This window comes from Chinchilla lanigera, unplaced genomic scaffold (genome assembly GCF_000276665.1).
Source record: "Chinchilla lanigera isolate Chin_1 unplaced genomic scaffold, ChiLan1.0 scaffold00029, whole genome shotgun sequence".
NCBI lineage: Eukaryota > Metazoa > Chordata > Mammalia > Rodentia > Chinchillidae > Chinchilla > Chinchilla lanigera.
Window position 1 is genome coordinate 8,701,728 of NW_004955430.1, and position 25,288 is coordinate 8,727,015.

The following is a 25,288-nucleotide window of genomic DNA, read 5'->3' on the forward strand; positions in this document are numbered from 1 at the left end:
AAAAAAAATCAATGTATAAAAATTGCCACAATCCTGAAGGATACTGTCATCCTTTCCTATTAGATACATTACAAATGTATTATAATTACCACAGTATGGAAAACAGATTGGGGGTATAGCTCACTGGGAGGGCACATGCTTAGCAGTGCATCTCCAGCACAAAAAAGTAGTGTGGTATTAGCATAAAAATCAATAACAGGGGCTGGGGATTTAGTTCAGTGGCACAGCGCCTGCCTGGCAAGCGCGAGGTCGTGAGTTCAATTCCCGGTACCAGAAAAAAACCAAAAAAAAAAAAAAAAAAAACCTGAAAAAAATCAATAACAGATCAAAGGATCAATTAAAAAACAGGAATAGTTTAAGGCAATTGTTATGGTTTGAATCTGTGTGTCCCCCCAAAGCCTCAAGCGGCCAGGCTTGAGGGGCAGGCTATTAGAGTTTGAATATGGGTGTGAGAGCTCTCCCCCCCACACCCCGGGAGTGGATAGTTTGCATATGTAAGGGAGAGGAAAAGAGTGCGTGGGCCATTCCTCCCCCATTCTGCCCTGGTGTGTGCTTGCAGCTTAGCTGTGTTCTGCTGCCCTGAGCTAGCTCTCTGCCATGTGCCACTCTGCCTTATAATCTGCCAAGTACGGACTGAAACTTCCACAAACTGTAAGCGAAATAAACCTTTCCTTCCTTAATTTTGGGCGCCAGGTATTTTGCCCCAGCAGCGAGAAAAAAGTAACCAAGACAGCAATACAGAAATTCAAACTGTAATAAAGATGACATTTCATTCAGTGGCAAGGTTAGGTTAATATAATGAATGCAACTGGCAAAAGCGGCTACTTAGAAATAAAGTGAGATCCCTGCCTCACACCCTAACACTAACCCAGTGGTTCTCAGCTAGGGGCAGTTTTGTCCATCATGAGACATCTGGAAGTTTTGACTGCCACGGCTGCAGGGACTGGGGAGTTTACTATTATCACCTAGTGGATTGGTGTCAGTGATGCTTCTTCACACCTTACAGTGCACAGGATATTCCTCTCCACACCTCACAATTATCCGGCCCAAATTTTAATAGTTTTAAGTTTGAGAAACCCTGTCTTAATTCTTAACATAATACCTGCAGCTTGCTCCTAATGGCAAAAAAATAATTTTTTAAAAGAAGAATAGAACTAGAAGTAGACAGATTCTGATGTGAATCCTCATTCTTCCATTCACAAAATGTGTAAACTTTGACTTGGACAATCAGCACTCTGAAGTTCATCATCTTGACCTTCAGGAATAAAAAGGACATGTATCATGAAGCAATAAGCAAGGACTTGGATCAGACACAGTAATAATAAATGATGGCTACTGTGGTTCTCACCAAAATTGAGGAATCATACTAACAAGCGCCTAGAAATGAATGTTCTTCTCAACAGGCTTTTTTGTTCCTAGTAAGATCCAGGTTGCTTGACAGAGCAATTCTGGGGATTTAGACTATACAAGTTTGAGAATGGACATTTCAAGGACACATGGTAGGTCAGTGGTGGTGAACCTTTCAGAGCTTTCAATGGTACAGTCTGCTGCAGTGTGTGTACAATAGGTCTGCCACCACTGAGTTAGGCATTTCATAAACAACCCTACTGCAGGGATTATGTTCACGTCATTCTTTTTAGAGCGCATACAACAGACATGACTAAACACATTTTAATCTTGAGGAAGCAGAGATAAAATGCATTCATGGCCTTAGAACCATCCATTACAGAAAATAACAAGATCTAGCAACTTGCTAAATAGAGCTGATGGACCTGAGAGCTCCAAAGTCTTTCCAGGATCAGCCCTATTACCAAGCCAGTCTGAGGATTCAATAGGCCACTGGTCCTGTATCCTAGCCATGCAGACAGAGGGCACTGCGAAGTTCAGAGAATTCAAGAAATTCTCTGAGGATGTGTCTGTAAGGGCCAGGGCCCATGGGCTAGAAGATGGTGTATTTCTGTTCCATGAGCCTCAAGATGGAACTTAAACTTGTTCAGTGCACACTCCCTCCTGGCCAGCCACACTTCAGTACTGGGAAGTCATGAAAAACTTCAGCCTCATTTTCCTAGTATATAAAGTGGGAAGTGGAAGATATGTGAAGATAATGATATTTTTCAGCTACAAAATAGAATAAAACCTCTGGTGAACACATAATAATGTTTTCAACAAAAATTAACAAAAACAACCATCATGAGGACACAGTGAGAATTAATTATAACACTTAACACACACAGGAATGAAGCAAAGTGCTCTCAGGCCCTCAGAAACAGGTGTTGTATGAATACAAGTTCCTAATTTGGTTTTTCAAGTCTTTGTAGCCATTTTAAGTTCCACCTTATGGCTGATGAATAGGAAGCAAATGAAATGACACACTACACTAAATCATATTTATAGTATTTGCTTCCTTGTAAAATGGTTCCATCTTTCAGCCATTTAAAATATTATAGAAAACAGTTGGGTGGATTATAGAAATAATCATTATATCAGAATCCCAAGAACATTTAAATCACTAATAATGTCTTCACATGCATCTGAAAGTTATTTCTCACCTGCTTATGCATTCATATCTAAAAATGTAAATTTCAATTAGTTCTAGTCATTTATAGGACCCACCATTGGTTATATCCATTGTATCTCTCTCTTTCCGCTTGAAAAGCACATAGAACATAAGTTAATTCTAACTGACAAAGAGGAAGGAAAAAAGTAAAAAAAATTTTGCTAGAAAGATTTAAAGACAACTTGAGTTCCTAAATTTAAAACTGAATAGACATATAAATCCCCAAATCTAACACTTTAATAAAATTATTTGCAACTAAATTGCCTACAGTGTGTGCATATGGCACTCAAAATCACATCTAAATGTCCCTATAGTCCACCTGCAGTGCCACAGAATAAATCTTCCTAGCGTCCACTTTGATTTAAACAGTATTATGTACAGGAAGACATCTGTTTTTATTTAAAAACAAATACAGTCACTTCAGGGCACTGTAGTATTCACGTAAGTTTTAAGATCACAGGAAATTTGAAAGAAATTTAGTGCTTGTGTTTCTTGTTTAGGTTATCTGCTCTGTGTTCCCTGCTATTCAAAAATACTTCTGGGGAAAGCCTGGAAATCACTAGTATGCTAATTCTCTCTCTCGGAGGAGACAAAAAGTAAAAATAAAGAATAAAATGTCGAGAAAGACACAGGCAATCAAGGCCAGCTATAAAACTGGGGATAAATGAGCTCTCACACACACCAGGCACGTCTCTCCCATTCTCTCCTCAGGGATAAAGGCCAACACTTTGGAGGAAGAGAATAAGAGTCACTAGGCAAGCCATTTAGGGGTGTGGATTGGCAAAAAAACCTCTCTTTCCTCATGAGAATGTGGCTTTACACTGGCATATTAGATTGGAAAGTGCAAACACAATAATTAACAGTGAATCCTGAAACTTCAACACACCAGCAAAGGGTGTCACTCCAGAGTAAGATGGGAAAATAGGAGGAATAAATTAAGGTAGTCTTGGTGATGCTGGACAGCTCCTCGGGGGCAAGGTAGCAGCCCAGAGAGCTAATCAAACTCTCCACGCCCCTCGAGAGACTCAGAAAAACTATCAAGGATGATACACACATGAAAAACAAGGGGCAGCTAAGGGAAAGATTTCTATTTCTAAATCCAAAATAATGACCTCCACACTAAGCAAACACCTGCTTACTCCCTGCTTTGATTAAAGAACAGAGGTTCGAATCTACCTGCCTCACTTTCTGCTCCCTGGGGATACAACGGCTGCTGAGGTTTCCCCGCGCCTGTAACACGCGTCAATCACTGCAAAAGCAGACATTACTTTTCTTCCTCACTTGCGATTCCAACAAGCAGCGTGCCCCAGGGCGGATTCTCAGCCTCTCATATGAGCATTTTCTAGGGCACACCCCAGTAGGCATTTCCACCCCCTGTGTATTTCACTTAATTATGAAACCTCTTTCTAGAAGACCTATAATTCTCCCAAGAGTCAAAGTAATTGGTAAGAATTAGACATAAAGAGACACAAGTCCACTTAAAAAGGGTACTTCTTGACTGTAATTTTTAAAAGAATTTTCTTTAGTTCCAATATAATTTTGTACTTTCCCAATTCTGCCCTTTTCAAATGCCAAAGAAAATGTTCCTGTTATCTCACGGGCTATAAAAAAGGCAATGTGATGCATTTATACTCCACTTAAGGTCCACAAAGATTCTCTCTCCTTTGGAGGCCATCTTTTGAATTCGTTTTTTAAAAAAAGGAGGAGTAAAAAGCAACATACTATATACTACGGTGGCAAGTCACTATTATTCAGGCAATGAAAGGTGTGTGTGTGTGTGTGTGTGTGTGTGTGTGTGTGCATGTGTGTATGTGTGTTCCATTATGTGGGGTCTACCCTACATAGGTGCATTATCACAATATGTTTTTGGTACTGGCAAATAAGTAAACCAAAGACAGATTCATCTTAAAATGAATGTATGATTCCTTAGTAAACAACTGTAGCAAAATTTCAGGGTATGGTTTTATTTGACTCAACTATTTAGGAAGACCATATTGAGTATGCCTACCAGCACGCAAAGTAATATGAATCCAGAGATGAAAGATGACTTAGCAAGGAGGCAGGTGGGCTGACATATTTAAAACAATCACAGGAGGATCTGAGAAGTTAACGACTGCTGTGTGTCACAGGGAGAACAGAACACTCAAAAGGTGCATGATTCACTCCACCGAAGGGGGCACCACTTAGAAATTTTAAAGACTTCAACATGACAGTGTACGGCCTGGATTTGGGGTGCACAATACCATTCTGAAAAAGGTAATATTTTAAAAAGAAAAGTTTTCATATAAAAATCTAGATTTCTGGCTCTTCTTGAAATAAAAAAAAAACAAACCAAGATCTGGTAACACTGGCAACACTAGGACAGAGCTAAGAAACTGGGTCTCCAATTCCCAGAATCTCCAGTCCACCAACCAGGCCCTATAGGCTGTGAGCTTGCAAGCCCTACCTATCTCAGTGAAAGGCAGCCTTCAGGAATTTAGACTCTTAGCTCCAGCAGGGGAAACAAGGGGCTGAGCACTCTCTCGAGATATGCTTTCCTGGAAATCAAACAGCAAAAAGCCAAAAAGGATTTTGTCTCTTTCTGCATGACTTGACACTGGGTGGCCAGAGCTGATTCATTCAGCAATCTGTACTGCTTTTAAGCACTAGGGAGTACAGCTTGCTGATATGGTCAAGAGGAAAGATTTGTCAGACTCCACACATATGGTCAATTTGGAACAAAAGAGCTCGCTATAGCTCTCAGCACCCGCTGCATCATTTTGAAAAGTGACTAGAGGAATCATATGGAATAAAGACAAGCAGATTTTGCTACATCCGCAGATAGTAATGTGGGCCCATCCCTCACGGCTCATTCTGCCTCCCTCAGCCTCCTAAAAACCAACTTAATTCTCTAAGGGGTTCCCTGTTGGAAACAGGAATGTGATCAAGTCCTAAAGGAGAATACGCATTAGTCAGGTATAGGGATGCTATGGGATTACATTTTGTGGACACTGAAAAAGATTTTTCAGGGTAATTCTGAGTATATGTATTTTCCTCCCCTTGCATTACCGGCAGCTCCTCTGTGCAGCCCACCCGCTAAGCTGAAAGGTACTGGGTACATAGTTTCCAATTCTCCTGGTCCCTGCATCCGGTAAGGCACTGCTCCAGCTTTGATTCATCACTGATGGAAAGCACATGAATGACCCTAAAGTAGCTCTAAACTAGCTCTACATGTGAGCAACGACAATTCCACGGCTAAAAAGTACAGCATTTCGTATTTCTATCAACAACCATGAAAAAGCCCAGAATTAAACCTGCACTTGTAAAACATCAGCAGTGACATTGTAGTGAATGACTTTTCTCAGCCATAAAGTTTTGAGATCTTTGGAATCTTGTGGTAAGGAAAACTGTCCCCCAAACAAAGGAAAACTTCAGTACATTTATAATTCAGAGCGAATGCAACCGTACTCACATTGTTTCTTAAAAATCACTAAGTGAGCCAAAGAAAGAATTGCAGAAAGCAAGTAGAAACTCTTTATCTACTCTAAGCATCTGGTAGTCAGCTATTCATTCTTGAGTCGGTTTTCAAAGTAACTGACTTCAACTAAGTTTAATATACTTAAATGGAGAATAATTTATACTTAGATGTGTGGTTTGGCCTGTCTCCTTAGAATGAAATGGCATTTGCCAGAATTTTCAAAAGATCTGATAAGTTTTCATGGATTCAAGTGAAATTCGCCAAAATGGTAGAGAGTTTAAAGGAACATCACTGTATAGCACACTGCCTTTGGACAGGCACACTAATAACTGATGCAGTATGAGCAAAAAAATACAGTGAATATCTAAATTTTTAAAAATTTCATTACAGTAAAAGATACACTGCCTTTAACGCGCTCAAAACTGTCCCCCTCATTACTGCCATTTCTGAAGCAGTTCTGGAAGCCCTCTTTCATGGCTGCCTCAATATACTGAATCCATTTAAAATGTTAACTTATTGTGGTCCTTTTAACTCTATAAAGGGCCAACAGTCATACGATGAATAAGGTGAGTGAGTACACACTGTAACGCATTCACCTTCCTGTGATTCTGCTGCATGGCACTAGACAGCAGCGTTCACTGTATTTTTGACCACACCTCTTAAAGACATGAAGAAAGAGGACTTCCAGAACTGCTTCAGAAATGGCAGGAACAGTGGGGTAAGTGTGCTGAAAGACTGGGGGAGATTATGTGTCCTTTATAGTAATACATTTTTAAAATTAAACAATCACTATGTTTCCATCAACTCTCATCGTTGGATTGAACACCCTCAAATTACTCAAATGCCACTAGAGAACATTTCATTATGACTTAACTCTTCTCATCCTATGCTCTTACTACTAGGTTTGCCCCCCCACAAAAAAACTGTAAGGCTGGAGTTAAGAACTCCTCCCTCCTTAAACATTTCCTTGATTTCTTTTCAAAAGGGATGTAACATACCCTGCTTCCCAACTCCATAGCATGAACACATAAGCTGAATACCACAGTGTTCTCAATGAGACAGAAGGGTTCTGAACCAGCCAGCACTCTCTACCTTCCCACCAAGCAGAGTTCCTAGTACAACATGCCTTGTTTTATAGCATTCTATTTCATCAGGCTTTGCAGAGAGTGTTTTTTTTTTTTTTAAAAAAAAAAACAAATCAGAGGTTTATGGCAACCCTCAGTTGAGCAGTGCCATTTTTCCAACAGCTCACATAACCATTAGTCTCTAGTAGTAATACAGTATTTTTCATTGAGGCATGTACATCTTTAAAAACATAATGCTACTGCATGTTTAATAGACTACAGAATAGTGTAAATGTAACTTTTATATGATGGGGAAATGAAAAACCTTTGTGACCCACTTTCTTTTGATATTTGCTTAACAGCAGTGGCCTGCAACCAAACCCATACTATCTCCAAGGTACAGGTGAACAAGCTCAACAGGTGTTTCTGAATGAATGAATGAATGAATGAACTAACGCACAAATGAATGCAAGATGGAATAATCATATTCTTTTTCTTGGTGTTGTTGCATTCCCCAAAGCCCAGTTATTTGCCTAAATTCTGTGCTCACTTTTTAAACACATTAGGTTGATGTCCAAGTTTCAAGTCGCCATTCCAAAGTTATTTACCCAATGAACTTCATTTGGACAGAGAGTAATGTCGACTGTTTAGGTACATGTCTTTCAATATACTCTACTTGGAAAATATTAAGGCATTTAATTCCTTTTTGATAGCTAAATAACTTTAGTACCATTTCTAGCTGTGCGAACTTTGGCAATCTGTGAAAAATATCACTTTAACCATCTATATTACAAATCAATCAAATAAATTTCCTATGCATTGTTTTTTTCTACTTAAATGCCAACTGATACAGAAAAAGTACTGGAGAGGATTTTTGCTTGTTTATTTTTAGTAGTGTAGGGGTTTTTTCCTTATAATCTAGAAACATTGCTATTGCACTGGCTAACAAAAAAAATACTCACACTTCAAAACTGTATGCTATAATCACCCTTCTTCCAATCATTACCCCTCCACCCACACAGTAATATTAAGGTAGGAATGAAGAAGGTGCCTCTGGCCACTTTTGCCTTGTTTTACCTGTTAAATTACCAGGCTTTTCATATTTCCTTAAAAACAAACAAATACAAACAACACACCTATAATCCCAGCATTCTGGGAAGATGAGGCAAGAGGATAGCAATTTAAAACCTAACCTGGACAACTAAGTGACTTGGCAAGATGCTGTCTCAAAATAAAAAATAAAAAGATCTGAGGTTGTAGCTCAGAGTAAGGGTCCTAGGCTCAATCACCAGTACTGGAGACAAAAAAGGATAGTTCCAGGGACTCAATACAAAGTTAACAAAGGAATTTCCTTCTCTGTATCTGCCTATGAAGGAGCTCGAATATTCATTAAAGTCATCAAGACAGGAAGGTCAGGTATTCTGGGGCACAGTGAACTCAACCTGTGGAGATGAGACTTCCAGGAACATGACAGAGTAGTAAGCACCAGCAAATCAGTCTCACCAAGATTTGGAGTCCAGATACTAGAATACGGCAATGTGGGGAAAATAATGAGGAAGGAAGTGGATCCCTGGGGCCCAGTAAGGATCTGAAGTGAGAATTGGAACCCACAGGGAGAGTGAAGAGAGACTTCAATGCAGAAGAGGGAATGACAAATGGCACTCTCTCCTCAATCCCAGCTCACAGAGTAAGGTAGGCAGCTTCAAACTACAGAGGCACAGCTGACTACAATGACTCTGGAGGTCTCTACGGAGAAACCATGCTCTGCACCAGTGGAGCAGAGCAGTGAATACTGTGGGCTGCAGTGACTGATGTGTGAGTCTAGTCCAGACATCCCTAGGAGAAGGCAATTTGCCAGTCACCATTTTGGAAAGGGGCCACCTGAACCTGAGACTCAGAGCAACCATGGGTTGGCTCCATCTAGAGGTTCTCTGTGTCAGGGTGAGGCACAGCCATGGGAGGCACCTAGGGTCAGGGAGCAGGGTTCAAGCCAGCAAGAAGCACCTGGAGTGTTCTTGACTGACCAACTAAGGTCCGGGCCTCACAGCCAAAAAGTAGGATCAGCCTGAACTTCAATGGAGTTGGAAGTGCAGGCTTCCTAGGATTAAAAGAAAATAACCTCCAACCCAAACTGATGAACCCCACCAAACTGTCTTTCAAAACTGATAGAAAAATAAGATATCTCCATGACAAAGTACACCAGAAGAAATTCATGACCACCAAAACAGCATTCCAAAATTTACTGAAGGATAATCTACGAGAGATAATGGAGGGAGCACCAAGATGGCAGAGTGATAAACAGCACAGAAAGAGCCTCTCTGAGAGTCACCATCCAGATGCTGGAATATAGCAATGTGAGGAAGACAAGAAGGAGGGAAGTGGGTCTCCTGGACCCACGAAGGATCTGAACCATAAACTGAAGCCCACGGAGAGAGTGGAGAGAGAAACTTCAATGAAGAAGAAAGTAGCCAGCTATGCCTTTTCCCTGAGAAGGGACTCACTGAGCAAGAAGAGCAGTTCAAACCTATGGACACACAGTGACTCCTGGTGACCCAAGAGGCCTCCATGGAGAGATGCCACAGTGGAGGGGAGCAGCAGATGCAAAGGACTACATTAGCTGGCAATGAGTGCTGAGGGCTCAGTCATTCTGTGTGAGAAAGCAATTGGCTGGGAGCCATCTTGGAGAGGGGCTGACTCAGCTCTGAACTCAGAGCAGCTGCCGGCTCCATCTAGCAGCTCTCAGGTAGGCTCAGGTCCTCAGAAGGTGAGACAACTGCTGCAGGCCGAATGAGTCTAGTGTTGACCAGAAGGCTCACTGAGATTATCTACAACCCTGCCAAAAAGCTATGGCTGACTTGCTGGGATAAATCAACACAGATCAGGACTCTGTCTCCACACATTGTCTACCAGTGACAGCAGAGACATACTTGGAAGTGGATTTTTTCTTTTTTTTCTTTTTTCTCTCTCTCTTGCTTGTCTTTTGTTGTGCTGGTGGTGGTAGTTTTGTTTTCTTTTTTTGTTTTCTGATTTTGTTTTCCCCCTTCATTGTTTGCTCTTGTTTTTATAGGAGTGTGAACAGGGTTTCTAGCCTCTCTGTGGTTGTGGTTCTGTTCTTTTTATCTCTTCCTTCTCTCTTCCCCTCCAGTCTTCTGCACCAGTTTCCCAAAGTTAGCAAGATCCCCCTTTGTCCTCCAGCCTTACTTCTAATCTCTTCTTCCACTTCTCTATTTTCTCCCAAACCCATTTTAAATTTGAACTGCTAGGGGCAAAATTGACATATTAAGGACTTATATACTGCATATAACTTTCTGGTTTGTTTTAGATTTTGTTATAGAACCACAAATTTAGTTCATATGGTTAAAGGTGGAAAATTAATGGTTAGCTCAGTTTGTCACTTTCTAGGCTGTGTTTGACGCTACTGTCATTGCTGATGGTACCACTATACCCAAAAGTGACATAACTGTTCTAATCAGCTGATGTTCCTGGTATTTCACTGAGATTGACTAAGGACCAAAGAAAATACTGTGGCACAGCACCAAAAAACCAGGGGCTGGGCCAAATAGGCAGCAACTTCTCATCCCCAACAAATCGAAGATGTAGGATCCTGGATCTTGCAACAGACTCAAAACCCAGAAACCAACTATACCTAGAAGATTCCTCAGAGAAGTAGTCATTTACTAAGGGTTCTAAATACTAGCAATAAAGCAACCCACCATAGGCAATTTATAAGCATCACCCCAGGAATTAAACTAAAAAAAAAAAAAAGAAAAGAAAATGAGAAGACACTTAAATAAGATGCAACTCCAGACATCCAGTTCACCAAAGGCAAACCCCAGGGGGCAATGAGGTGGGACAATTCGATAGCCACCCACCTAGTCTCTCTGAAGTGATAGCAACAAAGCAACTAAATAAGGCTCTAGGAAAAAATCAAATCAGAAATATTTTCTCAGATAACTGCAGAAAGGGTGTCTACAATGAAAACCATGCTTAGTGACTCTAAAGAAGATACAGACAAAAAATAGAGGACACAGACAAAATAGAGGATACAGACCAAAAAAAGTATTCATAAATACATATGAATTACCAAAGCTGAATCAAGAAGATATAAAAATTTTAAATAACCCAATACCAGTCAATGAAACTGAAGATGTACATAAAAACTTACCAACAAAGAAAAGCTTAGCTCCTGAAGGATTCAATGCTGAATCCTACAAGAAAATTAGAGAAGATTTAATGCCTGTATTTTTCAAACTCTTTAATGAAATTGAAAGGGAAGTAACTTATTCCTGGAAGCAGACATTACTGTGATACCAAATCCAGAGAAGGATCCAACCTAAAAAGAAAACTAGAGGCCAATCTCCCTAATAAACATAGACACAAAAATTCTCAATATGATACTGGCAAACTGAATGCAGTAAATGATCAAGAGGATTATACATCATGACCAAGTAAGATTCATCCCAGGGATGCAGGGATTCTTCCACATATGCAAATCAGGAAGTGTAATAAACCATATTAACACAACCAAGAACAAAAACCACATGATCCCAATACATGGAGAAGAAGTATTTGACAAAGTCCAACACCAATTCATGACAAAACCCTAGAGAAAAATGGAATAGATGGTCTTTATCTCAATCTGGTAAATGCCATCTATGACAAATAAACAGCCAACATCACACTAAATGGTCAAAAACTGAAAGCTTTCACTCTAAAATCAGGAACAAGACAAAGATGTCCACTATTGCTACTCCTGTTCAATATAGTTCTGGAAACATTAGCCAGAGCAATTGGACAAGAGAAAGAAATAAAAGGAATAAGGGTAGGAAAGGAAGAAGTTAAATTATCATTATTTATTATCATTATTTGTGGATGACATGATACTCTACATAGAAGACCCCAAAAACTCCACCAAAAGACAGCTAGATTTTACAACCAAATTCAGTAGCCTAGCTGGATACAGAGCCAACACTCAAAAATTAATAGAATTCCTGTATGCAAATAACAAAACTCACTGAAGAGAAATTAAGAAAATCCCACCTTTCAAAATAGCATTAAAAATGCAACACTAGGGGCTGGGGATTTAGCTCAGTGGCACAGTGCCTGCCCAGCAAGCACAAGGTCGTGAGTTCAATCCCCGGTACCAGAAAACAAAACAAAACAAAAAAAAAGCAATACTTAGGAATTAATCTAATAGATGAAGTAAAAGATCTTTCATTGAAAACTACAGTACTCTGAAAAAGGAGATTGAAGCGAATATCAGAAAATGGAAAAATATCCCTTGTTCTTGGTTAGGAAGAACCAATACAGGAGAGCCTCAAGTTATGAACGGCTTCACGCACAACCAACTTGGCTTATGATCAGAATTTTAGGTTTAACTTAAGACCAAAGTCTTGAGTTATGACCTGAATGCCGGCCACTGTGTGGCTGTGAACAAAGATGCACAATGCCAGAAAAGCATATGTAAGCACACATGAGTGTCAGTCTGAGGCCAGATGCCCATGTGTGTGGATGTGATTTCAGTAGGTGCTTCATATAATCGCTGTGATGACTGCTATCAAATGACCCCCAAAAAGCTAGAAAAGAAGCTAAGGAAGGAAGGGAAGGTAAAGAAAGCAATCACAAGAGAAAAAAGGGAAACTGTAGAGAGATATGAGAGTGGCGTTTGTGGGGCTGATCTTGCTAATATTAATATGTATAGCATGTCACAGTCCGCCATCTCGACAATCTTGCAGAAGAAAGCTTGGCATAAGGAGGACAGTGTTGCTAAAGGTGTTACTCAGAGTAATAAGTCACAATTAACAGTGTTAGACGAACTGGAAAGGCTACTGGTCTGGATAAACGAAAGGCAGGTGGCAGGTGACAGCCTAGCTGAGTCTGTAATTTGTGGAAAAGCTTGGGCTATAAATGCAGATCTTGTAAACTATAATCCATAAACAAGTGATAATGGTGCAACATTTTGTGCCACTAAGGAGTGGTTTCACAATTTTAAAGCAAGAACTGGGGTTTGTAGGGTGACTAGGAATGGTGAAGCAGCCAGTGCTGACAAAAGGGCTGCTGAAAATTACATACACCACTTTGAAATCGTGACACAGAGAACTGGCTTCTGCTATCATCAAGTTTTCAACTGTGATGAAACTGGCCCTTTCTGGCCAAAAATGCCCAGGAGGACACACATTACCCAGGAAGAGAGGCAAATGCCAGGCCACAAGCCTACGAAGGACAGGCTAACCTTACTGCTACGTGCCAATGTGAGTGGGGACCTCAAATTAAGCCTCTCTTGGTTAATCACTCTGGACCCCTAGAGTGTTCAGAAAACATAAAGTAATGAAGAAAAGGAAAGAGGTCATGTGGAGATCTAATGCAAAAGGAAGGAAGACAAAAGAAAAAAGAACAGAAGGAAAAATTGGAAACACAGCTTTTGTGAATAAGGAGGGAAAGAGGAGTTGAAGGGAGGGGAGGGGATTGGGGAAAAAAGAAGAATCAAGATATATCATGTACATGTACAAATCCCCTATGATGAATGTGATCATTTTGTACATCTAAAATGTACCAATAAAACTGTTTGCAAATCCATGGAGTCTGCCATCTTCCTTATCCTGAAATCTTCCTACATACCATGGTCTCATCTTTAAGAGCTTTACCCATTTTTATCTTCAGAAAGTCAACTCATTTGTTCACACCTTGTCCTCAGTATGACTAAAGAATCCCAATTTAACCCCCGGACCCCAGCTCCACTGCTGGCTTGCAATGGACTATTCTCCAAAGCTGGGGTTCTTATTGCTGAAGAGGTGCCTCTTCACCCATTCATCTCACCCCATAAGAACCACGTGAGACCAAACCCATCACTGCACCAACTAGAGAATGGGAAGCCTGGAAAAGTTCTCTTATATGCCCCCACCCCATCACTTACTAGGAGCTAAGTACAGCCTGGAACACAGGCCCTCCGGCCAAGAGCCCAACATCCTTTCTCACCTTTCCAGCACTAGAAGTGTTCCCTGGGAGGAGAGCACAATCCTCAATAGTGTTGCTTAGTGCCAGGCATGGAGCGAGACAAGAAACAGTCGGGTCCTCTACACCTTGCTATCGGTGTGTGGTCCATGGGCCCACAGTGTCAGCAACTTCTGGGAATGTGCCGGAGATGCGGGCCTCACCCCAGGCCTTCTGAATCAGACTTTGCTCTTTAACAACATATCCGGGACTCACAGGCCCATCACAGTTTGAGAAAGGTGCTTCATAGCATGAGGCAAAAGTGCACATCTTCACATTGCAAGTTAGTGTATTTGTATGTGCTCACTTCACGCCGAGTCCTGTGCTAACAGCACCGCTAGCAGAGTTACAGTGAAGGAAGTTCCTGCGATCTGAGCCGAGTGGACTTGTCTCTCTAAACACAAAGGCCAAAATACTAGTCTAAGGAGCAGACTCACTGCAGTCTAGTGAATGCCTTATGTGATTTATACAGCACGTCGTTTTCTTTCTTTCTTGTTTGAAACTGTTTTATTTGAGCATTGTGGAGTCGTAAAACGGGAGAAAGGTTGAATAATGCACTACCTCACCTGACATCAAAGATGCCCTTCCTCACCTTTTTGTTAAAGGGGTGTCTGCACAGGTATAGGAGTCAGGCTGCCTAGGAGCCAGACAGAGCCCTGCTTGCTGCCCCCGTGTGACCCTGACAAGGAACACCTGTGCCTCTGCTCCCTCACCTTTAAAATGAAATAAAAGCAGCCTATTTCATTGGCTGATGGTAAAAATGGAGTAATACTGGCAAACAATGAGTACTCAGTCAGTGTGAGTTCTACTCGGTAAACGTCTCCTATGTGTCAGAGTAACTTAAACCACTACGGCTCCAGAATCATTTCCTCTTGTGATCGATCCACAAACTGACGCAGTCACCTGACATAAAGAAATCCATATACAGAGAAGGCAGACACTGAGCAAAGTTTTGCCTACAGAAAAGTGATTTGGGGGGCTGGGGATTTAGCTCAGCGGCAAAGCACCTGCCTGGCAAGCGCAAGGTCGTGAGTTCGGTTCCCGGTACCAGAGAAAAACCAAAAAAAAAAAAAAAAAAAAAAAAGAAATTACAGAAAAGTGATTTGGGACTTCCGCAAAGACATGCACTATCTTCCACTTCAAATTCTAATCCACGCTGACATGGACTAAGTGCCCCAGACTGTCATCAGCCATGAAAAAATGAAGAAAAGAAGTCCGTCTTTCTCACGCAACGGCGTGCCTCATGCTGTCTCTTGGGAGGGCATGAGAGACACTGTCTGCCACAAACAAAGACAGAGAGGAGCAGTCACGCTGGACTCGCTTTAAAATAGAGCCCGTGTTGTCCTTCCTTCCATGGGAGCTGGCCAAAGGACACTCTGTTTTCCTTTCCCAGAGGTCACTTCAATTTTTATTTTTATGAAAGCAATAACAGCATACTGTGCCCTCCATTCCACCCTCAATGTTAAAAAAAAAACAAACCACTGCAAATTAATATCACTCTGTTTGAAAGACCAGTTTCACCTCTTTTCATAATTATGCCCAATCAAAATGTAAAAGAAAGCATTCCACAAATCAAAATCAAGAGAAAACCAATGACAATATTTTCTTTGGGTGTTTTTTTTTTCCTTCTTAGGTGACTGAGAAAACGTATGGTGAGTTCAAATTTTTTAAGTATTTCTACGTGTTGGGGGAAGATACTAAGTTTGTATATAGTCTTTAATAAAATCATAGTGGTTTTCAGCTGTGCTTTTCAGATTAATGGTATTATTTTACTTTTACTAGCTGCATCATTCTGGGGTTGCTACTCTTTGGAGGTCACATTTTTCTAGCTGAGTTTAATCCAACAAATTAAAGGAGTAGATATAAAGTAGACCTCTCTGTTTGCAGTTGGGCAGGGTATTTGCTTTTCATCACAGGAGGCTGTAGAAATTCTGACCTGTTGCCTTACCTGGCAGAGAGCAGAGGCTCTGGGACTAGCTCTCAAATTCACTCCCATCTGCTTACTTCTCCTCCCCCACTGAACACGTTAGCTACCACCTGACGCACACGGTCCTTACCTGTCAGTCTTCTTCACCAGGATGGCCCTGAAGATGTGCTCGAGGGGCATCTTCTCCAGCTTGTGAGTGGGCTGCACGAAGGGGTGCAGGGTGGCCAGGGAGAAGCCCTGCTGGTACAGCTCCTGCAGTTGGGCAGGCAAGTCCCGCAGGGAGGCCAGCCTCACCGCTGAGGACCGCGGGAGCTCCGCTGGGAGTGGAGAAAGAAGAAAGCACATCAGAGACTCACCAATACTACCTCTGAACTGCACCCAAGTCCCTCCTTCCTCGCCCTAGGGGAGGACCTTCTGGGTCACTTCTTGCTAAATACGAATTTTTCCTGTCTTTCCTGCCTTCAGAGATTTCATAAGTAGCCTGACATCTTCAATTTATCCAAAGGCATCAATAATCGGATGCCTTACACCTACTGTCAGTCTTCTCAGTGACCACGATGGAAAAGTCATTTCCACCCCCAGGAAGGAAGGAGGGAAAAAAAGAAAAAAATTACACACAAATATAAAAGTGCCAAGTGGCAAAACCAGCGTAGACAAAGTAAAAAAAAAAAAAAAACAATAAAATCTGAAACAAAATATCTATGACACTTAAAGGAGAAATTATTTAATTCGCAAAGAAACCATTGCTCTCCTTCAACCCCCTTCAAAATGTATGAAGAGACAGATGTCTACAAATGTAAAAGACTTTATTTGAAAAGATACTCAACGTTAGGACTACACACATCAAAACAAATAGTATTTTTTACCTTATTTTTAAATTTGGATTTCCCATTTATTTTTGAGAAGTACAGCCAAAGTTTAAAGGTCAAATGATACAAATGTGTATGCAGTAAAAAGCCTACATGCCAGCCTTAGCCCTTGCCTTCCCATATTTTCCCTAGAGGCAACGATTATTACCCATTTTTATATGTATGCTGGTAATTGCTGAATTCACACACAAGTAAATAGGCTTCTACACCTCCCTTTCCTTTTACACAAATGGCAGTATACCACCACACACCTGGCTTTTTATCAATTAACAATATCCTTTTCTTACAAACCATTCCACAGAAGTACACAGAGCTCTTCTTTACTCATTTTTGAACAGTTCCACTGCATGGTTTATAATTGATTACACAAACTCTGGCTTCTTCAATAAGGCTTTAATGAAAAATATCATTCCTATCTGATTTTACGTGTGTGTACATATAGCAAATTTAAACAATACACTCATAGATGTGGAATTGCTGGGTTACAAACTGCAATCTTTCCTCCATAAAGTAGTATAGATTTACCTCCCATCAATGATATTTGTTTCTCATACCTGGCTAGCCTCATATTTAAAAAAATATGACCCCTGTGAAGTGGCAATTTACATTTCTCTTATTAGGTGTTGGTATTTTTTCTTATTAAATATATCATATTTAAATGCTGTGTTTCATTTTCTATGAAATGTGCATAATTGTTTTTTATTGGGTTACTGGTCCTTTTGTGTTGGTTTGTAGGAACTCTTTATATATGAGGGAACTTAGTTCTTACTTGTGCTACCAGTTGCAAGTATCTTTTCCCAATTTGTTGCTTGTCTTTTGACTTTGTATAAGGTAGATTTTGCTGTGAAGAAATTTCTTTTATAAAGTTGAATTTATCAATCCTGTCTTCAATGGCTTCTGAAATGTATGTCATAGCACAAAGACCTGGGACCACAAAACAATTTTCCTGTGAATTCTGATAACTCATATTTCATTTCCATGTGCACATCATGAATATTTCTGGGATCGGTCTTACGTAAGGCATGCAGATATGAATTCCACATCCTCCTAGAGTTTATCCATTTTTTCTTATTGATTTGAAATGCAACTTTTATCATGTATTAATGAATATATTTAAGTTTAGGCTATAATATATAATTTATGCATTAACAGCACTGTTCTTAATGTTAGTTTCATAATATATTTTTGCATCTAGTTAGGCTCTTTATTGACTCTCCCTATCTTCCTACTTTTTGAATTTTCTTGTCTAATTTGTTTTTCCAAGTGGTTTTTACAAGTCAATTCATCAAATTCCCTCCAAATGTTGAGATTTTTATTAGATCATGTTCAAATTACAGCTTAACTGAGGGAGAATGAATATTTTTCACCATGCTGAGCATTCCCATCCGAGAACATGGCATAACTTTGATTTATTCAAGTCTTCTACTGGGTCCCTCAGGAGCATATTAAAGTTTTCTTCACACGTATATTACATATTTATCAAATGTATTCCTAGTTGTTTTATGTTTTACTTCTATTAGAATAGATTTTCTTTATTTTACTTCTAGAATACCTACACTGGGGAAACGCACACCCCTCAGAGCTGGCAGGAACAAACCTTTTGGATGGCAGGGCGCCTTCAAACCTCAAAATGCACACATCCTTTGCCCAAAACCCCCACTACTGGTGTTAATCCTATGGCTGAACCCAAGTCTTTCAAGATAAATGGACAAAGCAGCAGCATTACATCCATACACATTATAGTCACCAGGCCACCAGGGGTTCCAGCTGGAACAGAGCCACTCAGTGCAGGAGACGTGACGTCCCATTGTACAGCACCATGAAGGTGGGACACCCACAAGAGCACTGGGGTGGCTGTGCTGGCAGACATTTTTTTTGCTGGTCCAGGCTGCTCCTCAGGCTGATCTGGGTCAGGTCCCTCTTGTCAGCCTCCTCTCTCCCTTCAGATAGTCTCTGCAGCACAGGGCTTTGACTAGTATTATAGTTTGTGTCTGGGTGTGTCCACCCAAAGCCTCATGCAGTCATGGGGCAGGCTTCTAGAGCTTATGATTGATTCTTGGGGTGAGTGCTACACCCTCTCTGGGGCAAGTAGTTTGCATACAATGTAAGGGAGGGAAAGAGGCTTGCCTTCTGCTGCTCCCCTTTTTGGCTCTTGTTGTTTTTACTGTCTTCCGCTTCCATGAACTGTTGTCCTCTGCCATGTGCCACTCTGCCTTAGAGCCAGCCAAGTATGGACTGAAACCTCCACACAAACAGTGAGCTAAATAAACCTTTTCCTTCCTTAATTTTGGGCATCAGGTATTTTGTTTCAGCAACGAGAGAAAAGTAACCAAGACAACTAGCATCCACATTCCTCCAGCTCAGAAAGCACTGCCACTCTTGTATAGAATGCATTTCCTACTGATTATTTACAGTCACTTCAAACCTGTCACGGCAGACCCGGGCTTTGTATCTTTCCCACTGAGTGTCTTCCCAGCACTCACTGGTTTTACCTCTTACCTAGTACTCAACAAAATGCCCTGTCTTCTTATCAGAATAAATGTTTCAGAAAGTGATAAGGCAACTGGGAAGATGTGAATACTGGCTAGACATTCAAGAACTGCAATAATAGCTTGGTGGGTGTGATGATGCTACCATGATTGTGTATGAAAGAGTTCCAACTTATTAAATGTGCATCAGGACATGCAGATATGGGTGAGATCAGATGTCTTAGATCCATTTTAAAGAATGTGCTGCTAGGTGAGTGGGTGGATGAGCCTGGGAGAGGAGACTGGATAGGCACCAGCTCTGGGTGATGGACTCTTGGAGTTCATGACACTGTTTTTTCTTGATGTTTACAGGTGATTGAAATTGCCTAAAAGAGAAAAATTGCAGAAAAGCTAACACTAAAATACATACAGAGATATCCACTGCAGCGCTGTTCTAATAGCAGAAACCTGGACCCAAAGAGTTCTTCATTAAGGACGAGTTAACACTGGGATACCCCAATGATAAGTCTCATGAACATTAAGAAAGTCAAGGTAAATCTGTTATGTGTTAATACGAAGATGTGTCCAAGATACATCACTGAGTTTTTTTTTTTTTTAAGTGCCTGTTAATGGCATGGTCACTCTCATATTTAAAAAATTAAAAGGATGAATAAGTATGAATAAAAATATTTTTTTCTGGAGGAAATTACAAAAATATCAACATTGGAAAGAGGGACAAAAATAGGGAGAAAAAAGTGGAAAGGTGGTTTTTGTATTTTCAAGATTACTGCCAGCAGTAGGGATCATTTCAGTGTAACTTTGTAAGACATTTTTATGTTTTTATATGTAAAACTATTATTTTAAAGATTGTAATATATTTTTAAAATAATGTGCTATTTATAGAAATGAATTTAAAAACAAAATCTAGGGGACTTAAGGATACCATGTAGCTAAGACATCACAGCTCTCACTGCCATAGATTGCGCAAGAGATTTACAGGAAAAAGAATCCATAGCAATGATTCACTCTAAATCAAGTTCCAATAGCCTGAAGAAACCTCCACTAATAACAATGACAAATGTAAGGCTGGCTAGGAGAACAGAAAAGTAAGCAATCTCTCTCTTGAAGGCTGAAGAGAAAAAATCCAAAGGCAAGTCTGGTAATAAATGCAAGAGCTGGGGATGTGGCTCAGTGGTAGAGCACTTGCCTAGTATGTTCAAGGTCTGGGTTCAGTCCTTAGTACCTCAAAAAAAAAAAAAAAAAAAAAAAGGAAAAAAATGCTGAGCTTCTCCATAGTCCCTACACATGGAAAATCTGCCAATGTGTCCCACAAGCAGCTCATTGTACTCAGGCACAAGGGGCCCCTGCCGTGGACCTGAGAGCAGGGCCCTCAAAGTATGCACCTCAGTTAAGCAGCAGGACCTGGGAACTCATAAATAAAGACTTGTGGCTACAAGCCAGACTCATTGAAGCATCTGTACCCCCACAATCTCACCCAGAAGTTTGGACGCCGAGAACCACTCCTCCTGGAGTTTGCTGTGGCCCTCCTCCAGCCCACTCTTTGCTCAGGCAAGGAAACTGGACCTGAGGACGTGCCCACCTGCAACTGTGCCCCACTTCAGGCAGTCCAACAGGGCAAGGAACTCCCCGCCCTAGGAACTCCCCACCCTACCAACACAGGGTCTTCCCTAGGGGCCACACAAGCTTTTTCCCCAGTTCACAGTGAGGGCGGTGGCTCCCCATGCAGCCAACCCCCAGACCCAAGACAGAGCAGGGATTAAAGGCAAGGCAGGAGAAACTCATCATAGGTTCAAAATTTAGGGAGCACCAAAAACTCAGAAACTAAGATAAATATTTAGTGCAATATGTGAAAAACTAAAAAGATACCAAAAATCCATGATCAACAGAGGATGAAAATTTCTACTAAAGACAGGATCAGTAGCACTGACTTTTCAACTCAAGCATCACTACAGCTCACGTGGCACATATACCCGTCTTGTATTTATTTACAGTCTTGCCTCACTTGCTTCTCCTCAGTCCTAGCAAGACCCAGGGTCTCCCTCTGTCATCTTGCAAAATCTAGGTGAGGCCTTGAAGAGAATACGGCCCGGTTGCTTGTGCTGTGAGAAGATCACAAAGCTACTGAAAAGGTTCAACCGTGTGTGGCCGAGACACTGAATGTACACAGGTAGATGTGGAAGCCCTCCCAGGAGGGCAGTTTCACAACACTGATCAAACCTAAAAACATTGTGCAGCTCTAAGACCTTCTCTTTTATGATAAAATTCTATAGAAAGAGCATCGGTCTGTTTCTACAGTTCAATCTTTTTTTAAATGTGTCAACCTTTATATGGATTTCGATCATTTATATATGTGCTTCGTCTTATGTATCACCCTGTAATAAAAAATGAAAAGTAGAGGATGTGGTTGGAAGACGAGATCTTGCGTTCTTCACCAGCCATTAACCTTGGGCAGGCAAATGCTGCTCCTATGAGTATAGGGAAGAGGACACTGGCCTGCCTCCCGTCACAGAGAGGCTGTGAGAGTCAGATGGGATGTCGTGCACATACCCAGCAAAGCCCAAAACAATCACACTCAGGGGCCCTGCTGTGGCGGGCAGATGCCAGGCAGGGGGCTGCTCAGGGATTGTGCCCACAGTACGGGACAGGGCTGTCCAGAAAGGATTCTCCCTTCCCACCCGCACCTCTAACTTCCATGCTCCCCAATCAGTGCACTAAACATATTAGTCACTCAGCTGCTTTATAGTAAATTGCTTTCTGAATAAAACATAATACCTTTTAAATTTTTATCTTAAAATCTAAAGATGTATCTCCTGTCAAAACTCAGCAATTTTATGACTTTAATTTTTGGTATGCATGCTGTCGAAGTTTAGCTTCATGGTTAAAAAAATCAAAATGAATCTCAACAATCTTATCACAATAAAAAAAGGCTTCTATTGTAAATATGATTAAAGGTCTTAATTTCATATTTCTATTTGAACCTTAACCTTATAGATAACAAGGACAAAAAACCCCAGTTCTCATAAAGTTGACCAATCCCCCAATGTTATTTGGAAAAACAAAGGATTTACTGTTTGGACAAATATCCTAATTGTAGCCCATTGGTCTGTTTCTCACCCTACCCATTAGAAAAACCTCTCCACTACTTCGTTTTGTAATAGTTGCCTGATTTCATTTACAGATTATGTAACATTGCATAACTCATATAACTCTCTCCCCATCTCTTGGGTCCTTTATTTATGAAGACCCTAGACAGGCAACTGTGAAAGGAGCTTCCAACTTTAAAAATGCAATAATTTTATTACTTCCACTTGAAGACTAAGGAATCAGTTTCTGTGTAAAAAAAATGACACTGGATAATACTATAAATGTTTTCAATGTTAGCTAGAAGAGTTCCCCAAATCAGAGCCAGAACAGGAATAAGGAACAATTATGTATATGTGCAGTGGGTAGAAAGATAAAGGAATAGCCCATTAGTGGAACATTTGCCTAACATGCATGGGGTCCTGGGTTCAATACCCAGTACTGCAAAAAAAAAAAGAGTGGTGGAGGGAGGCAGAGGCAGGATGATACCTGCTGTGAGTAGGGGACGGGTGGAAGGTGCTGACCTAAGGCCCCACTTCCTGCCTGCCTAGCACTACAGAGGATTCTGCAACCATCATGGGGCACCATGGCAGCTTTCCAGAGGACGTCTAGGGAATGAGAAAGAGATACCTGAGCAGTGTGGGGAGGAGAGGGGTATTTCTGGAGTATCACTAGGGGTGATGGGTCCCCTCTGTACTGAAGGAGAATTACCAGGAAAGGGCGTGTGTTTTCCTGAAGTTATTTTGGCTTCCTGGACTTTGACCAGGACCCAACTTTGGGACTAAACCACATAAGCCACTTTATAACCAGTAACATAACATTAATTATATCTGGAAATATCCAAATATAATTTCATATGCTGAGGATGAAGGCCACTGATGAAACTGTCTTAGCTACTGCTGCTCCCTAGTGAAAGAGAATACGGCCCTGCTCAGAGTGGGCAGCACCATTAGTGCTGATCACACATTCCTCTCCACTTCTGAACCCAACACATCCCACACTATGTATCCACAGCGATCAGACCACACAGCTCATCCACTTTAGTCACCCACTGTACTCCTACACCACATGTCTTCTTTCCATCCCTGCCTCTGTCTCACCACAGTGAAAGACCAGCTTTCTGGCTGGCCTGTCTCACCGACTGGGCAGGGGCAGAGTCTCATCTACCACTACATACACTGTAAAGTCACTATAATCAAAATAGTATGGTATTGCCACACAAATTAAATAGATCAAAGGAACAATAAAGAATAGATGAAGGTACAAAGAGTTTAGAACTACACAATTATATTCTGAATTCTTTGGAAATCCAAGTTATAACAAAAGTTGCATTTCATTCAGTGATGAAGTTAGGTTAATGTAGTAAGTACTGTTTTCAAATGTAGCTATATAGAAGAAAATAAAGTTAGAACCCCTACCTCACACCTTAACTCTAACCCAGTAGTTCTCAACTGGGGGCAAGTTTTGTTCATCGGGAGACATTTGGCAATGACAGTTTTGATTGTCACAGCTGCAGGAACTGGGGAAGAACTCCTACTAGTGTGTAGTGGAAGGATATCAAAAATGCTTCTAAATAGCCTAAAATGCACAGAGTAAGTGGGACGGTGGGCCTGGTATAGATTCCAAAGCCTAAACTGTGTCCCCCAGGGGCCAGGTAGATAAAACAATAAACACAAACTAAGGAAAGAATGCACGCTGAAGCCCCACTTGACCCAAGTGGGCAGTATTTTGTCCTAATCTGGTCACTTTCAGTGGCCATTTGGGCTCACACATGACACTAGAACTTCTAATTCTTACTTTTATAAAGCCCAAAATCTTAATTTCCATAATCTTTGAATTTTCAACTCTTTACGGCCCAAGCCGAATCCTGGCAGGTTGCAGTCTAGATGGGGCACTTGATAAATGTGGGAGGATATAGACCCCACACACCTTCCTCCTCTTCATCTTGGCACTATCAAGGAGTAGTATGGGCATCAGTAATCACATACGAAAAAGTGGGCCTGCTCAATCATTCCCACATCACCATGGTGCATATCACAAGCTTCAACAACACGTCTGTAGGTATTTGACAGTGGCCTCTATTTCCTAATTCTTCCCTTTTCTATATTGATGTTGAGTTGAACAGAGTTCAGGAACATATCATTATATTTGAAACCCATGGAAATCTTTTTCCTGACTCTACCAACAATAGGTTTTTTAAAATTCAAAATATTAAAAATGCTGTTGGAATGCATTTTGGGTGGCATCAAAGTCCAAAGGTCTTTTGAATAAATGTGTTGGTTTTCTTTCAGAAATTAACCCCAAATAAATAAATAAGCCATTATATTAAGTTAAAGCAGTGAAAAAGAACAAAAACAGGAGGGGAAAAACATACACAAACCCGAACATTTTTCGACACTCTTGGGATAAAGTAGATTTTGTTTTTGCTATGACTATGTTTTATTTAGCAAGAACATTCTACAGCCTCGCTTCCCTGGAAACTAAGCTCTTCAGACATCAATGCAAAGCAATGTCTTCGCTATTTCAGACTTTGGGAGCGTACCAGCCTCATACCAGCCTCCAACACAAGATACAAACAACTGTAGGCAGCAGCGTACACTGAATCAACTCCATCAACCAGGCCAAGCAAGCACTTCTATTATCTTGTCCAGGAATCATCTGTGACTTTAACCTAATTATTCAAAGTCCGAGTTTGCTTTTCTAATTACTTCTGCTAATGGATCTGTCAATACCAAGGAGCACAGCTCCATAAAAACCCACCTCTCCGCCTGTAATTTCCCTCACAGGTGAAGCTGATAATGACACTGTTCAACCAAGTCATTTATTATTTATTTATTTATTTATTTATTTATTT

General features: G+C 40.8%; 1 protein-coding gene across 1 annotated transcript in view; it reads right to left on the bottom strand.

Moving 5' to 3' along the window:
- Positions 1–25,288, bottom strand: part of Rftn1 (raftlin, lipid raft linker 1) — a gene marked incomplete in the record, with an annotated part of 196,131 nt that overhangs the window by 96,671 nt on the left and 74,172 nt on the right. Inside the window, 1 exon segment of the mRNA XM_013515694.1 lies at positions 16,126–16,312. Coding sequence (XP_013371148.1) covers positions 16,126–16,312 — 187 coding nt within the window.